The sequence below is a fragment of the Melanerpes formicivorus genome, unplaced genomic scaffold (genome assembly GCF_026170545.1).
Source record: "Melanerpes formicivorus ecotype bairdi unplaced genomic scaffold, bMelFor1.0.p_v2 SCAF_73, whole genome shotgun sequence".
In the NCBI taxonomy this organism is placed as follows: Eukaryota; Metazoa; Chordata; class Aves; order Piciformes; family Picidae; genus Melanerpes; species Melanerpes formicivorus.
The window spans coordinates 2781598-2784870 of NW_027142425.1; the positions used below are offsets into that span (position 1 = coordinate 2781598).

Consider the following 3273-nt stretch of genomic DNA (forward strand, 5'->3'; position numbering starts at 1 on the left):
TGCCGTGAGGAGCCCGACGGGCGCCGGGGCCGCCCGGGCTGCTTCGGTCCTGGGTGCCGCCCCGAGAGAGGCTGGTGCCGAGAAACACTCTGCTGGCCCCGGCACAGCGCGGCCAGGAGCATCCAAAGCTGCTCTGGACCTCACAGACTGCGCTGGCTTGAGAGAGAGGGGAAAGCGAGAAGGAAAGTCTCCTGTCCCGGCTTGATGGCCAGGCTCTTGCTACACCATGGTTTATTTGGCAAGGCAAGGCGAGGCGAGGCGAGGCGAGGGAGTGCACACAGAGAACCAGAGGAGGATCGGTGGCCTGGGAATGGCCTCACCATGGCAACCTGCCCACGGGTGTGGGCAGGGCTCTGTGGTGGGGTTCTGGCCACGCCCGGAGGCCACTGTGATGCGATGCCCAGAGGCCACTGTGATGCGATGCCCTGAGGCCACTGCGATGCAATGCCCAGAGGCCACTGCGATGCAATGCCCAGAAGCCACTGTGATGCGATGCCCAGAAGCCACTGTGATGCAATGCCCAGAGGCCACTGTGATGTGATGCCCAGAGGCCACCATGATGCGATGCCCAAAGGCCACCGTGATGTGATGCCCAGAGGCCACTGTGATGCCATGCCCGGAGGCCACTGTGATGCGATGCCCAGAGGCCACTGTGATGCGATGCTCCGAGGCCACTGTGATGCCATGCCCGGAGGCCACTGTGATGCGATGCCCAAAGGCCACTGTGATGCGATGCTCCGAGGCCACTGTGATGCCATGCCCGGAGGCCACTGTGATGCGATGCCCAAAGGCCACTGTGATGCGATGCTCCGAGGCCACTGTGATGCCATGCCCGGAGGCCACTGTGATGTGATGCCCAGGAGCCACTGTGATGTGATGCCCAGAGGCCACCATGATGCGATGCCCAAAGGCCACCGTGATGTGATGCCCAGAGGCCACTGTGATGCGATGCCTGGAGGCCACTGTGATGTGATGCCCAGGAGCCACCATGATGCGATGCCCAAAGGCCACCGTGATGTGATGCCCAGAGGCCACTGTGATGCCATGCCCGGAGGCCACTGTGATGCGATGCCCAGAGGCCACTGTGATGTGATGCCCAGAGGCCACTGTGATGCGATGCCTGGAGGCCACTGTGATGTGATGCCCAGGAGCCACTGTGATGCGATGCCCGGAGGCCACTGTGATGTGATGCCCAGAGGCCACTGTGATGCGATGCCCGGAGGCCACTGTGATGCGATGCCCAGAAGCCACTGTGATGCGATGCGCTGAGGCCACTGTGATGCGATGCCCAGAGGCCACTGTGATGCGATGCCCAGAAGCCACTGTGATGTGATGCCCAGAGGCCACTGTGATGCGATGCCCAGAGGCCACTGCGATGCGATGCCCGGAGGCCACTGTGATGCAATGCCCAGGGGCCACTGTGATGCCATGCCCAGAAGCCACTGTGATGCCATGCCCGGAGGCCACTGTGATGCGATGCCCAGACGCCACTGTGATGCGATGCCTGGAGGCCACTGTGATGCAATGCCCAGGGGCCACTGTGATGCGATGCCCAGAAGCCACTGTGATGCGATGCCCAGAGGCCACTGTGATGCCATGCCTGGAGGCCACTGTGATGCGATGCCCAGAAGCCACTGTGATGCAATGCCCGGAGGCCACTGTGATGCAATGCCCGGAGGCCACTGTGATGCGATGCCCAGAAGCCACTGTGATGCGATGCCTGGAGGCCACTGTGATGCGATGCCCAGAAGCCACTGTGATGCCATGCCCAGAGGCCACTGTGATGCGATGCCCAGAAGTCACTGTGATGCGATTCCCAGAGGCCACTGTGATGCCATGCCCAGAAGCCACTGTGATGCGATGCCCGGAGGCCACTGTGATGCGATGCCCAGAAGCCACTGTGATGCGATGCCCAGAGGCCACTGTGATGCGATGCCTGGAGGCCACTGTGATGTGATGCCCAGAGGCCACTGTGATGTGATGCCCAGAGGCCACTGTGATGTGATGCCTGGAGGCCACTGTGATGCAATGCCCAGAGGCCACCATGATGCGATGCCCGGAGGCCACTGTGATGCCATGCCCAGAGGCCACTGTGATGCGATGCCCAGAAGCCACTGTGATGCAATGCCCAGAGGCCACCATGATGCGATGCCCGGAGGCCACTGTGATGCCATGCCCGGAGGCCACTGTGATGCGATGCCTGGAGGCCACTGTGATGCGATGCCCAGAAGCCACTGTGATGCGATGCCCAGAGGCCACTGTGATGCCATGCCCAGAGGCCACTGTGATGCGATGCCTGGAAGCCACTGTGATGCGATGCCCAGAAGCCACTGTGATGCGATGCCCGGAGGCCACTGGTGCGGTGCCCAGAGGGTATTTAAGGAGCTCTGTCCCCTGGGATGCCACTCCCAGAGGAGCAGCTCTCCGGAGCAGCATCTCCCCTGGGTGCCCTGGGAAGCTCTGGCTAGCAGAGGCCTCGGGTTCCACGCCTTGAGCGAGCAAACAGGGTGCGGTGTGAGGAGAGTGCTGAGGCTTGGCCATCCAGCATGGGGGTGAGAGCATCCTCCCAGCAGGAGGCCAGGGCTTCCCTGCCCACACTCACCACCTGTGACACTGCTACTCAGACGGAGTGCTGGCTGCCACCCCCTGCCAGCCGAGCGCTGCAGAGGGAGCTCTGCCTCCCCTCCGTGCCTGTGCCAGTCTCAGGAGGCAGCACTCGCTCGGAGCGGGACAGAGAAAGCCGTGAAGCTGTAGAGGAGCTTCAGTGCATGGTGAAGGAGCTGGGCCAGATGGTGAGCAGGGGCAATGGGAGAGGACTCTCAGGTGCTCAGCACCTGGCACTTTGGGACTTGGTTCCGTGGCCATGCTGGGCTTGGGTTGAGGGTTGGACTCAATGATCTTAAAGGTCTTTTCCTCCCAAAACGATTCCAGGACCCCATGGTACTATGCCCGTGGACAAGGAGGTGAATGCCTGCCTCCAGCCCACCAAGGGGCTGCAGAACCAGCAGGGCAGGGGTGGGGAGCAGGCAGGAGGAGATGGATGGGCACGGGGGTGGGGCTATTCTGGGAGTGGGAGTGCCAAGGCCTGGGGGTGTGAGGGGAGCAAGGCTGCAGGAGCTTCACAATGGCAAGGGCCCTCCTCCTCACACAGCCTCTCCTCACCTTCTCTTGCAGAGTGACAGCCTGATAGTAGAGTTAGTGACGCGGCTCAGCACTCAGAGCAGCGTGCCCACTGTGCCAGCCTTGCCACCTGACCCCAGCTCCAGTGAGGCT

General features: G+C 62.3%; 1 protein-coding gene across 1 annotated transcript; it reads right to left on the bottom strand.

Annotated features, from left to right (window-relative positions):
- Nucleotides 1-231: 231 nt before the first annotated feature.
- Nucleotides 232-2541, bottom strand: LOC137453923 (ice nucleation protein-like). The gene has a single exon (XM_068163645.1). It carries the CDS (start codon nucleotides 2539-2541, stop codon nucleotides 232-234), a length of 2310 nt encoding a protein of 769 aa, XP_068019746.1.
- Nucleotides 2542-3273: the final 732 nt, after the last annotated feature.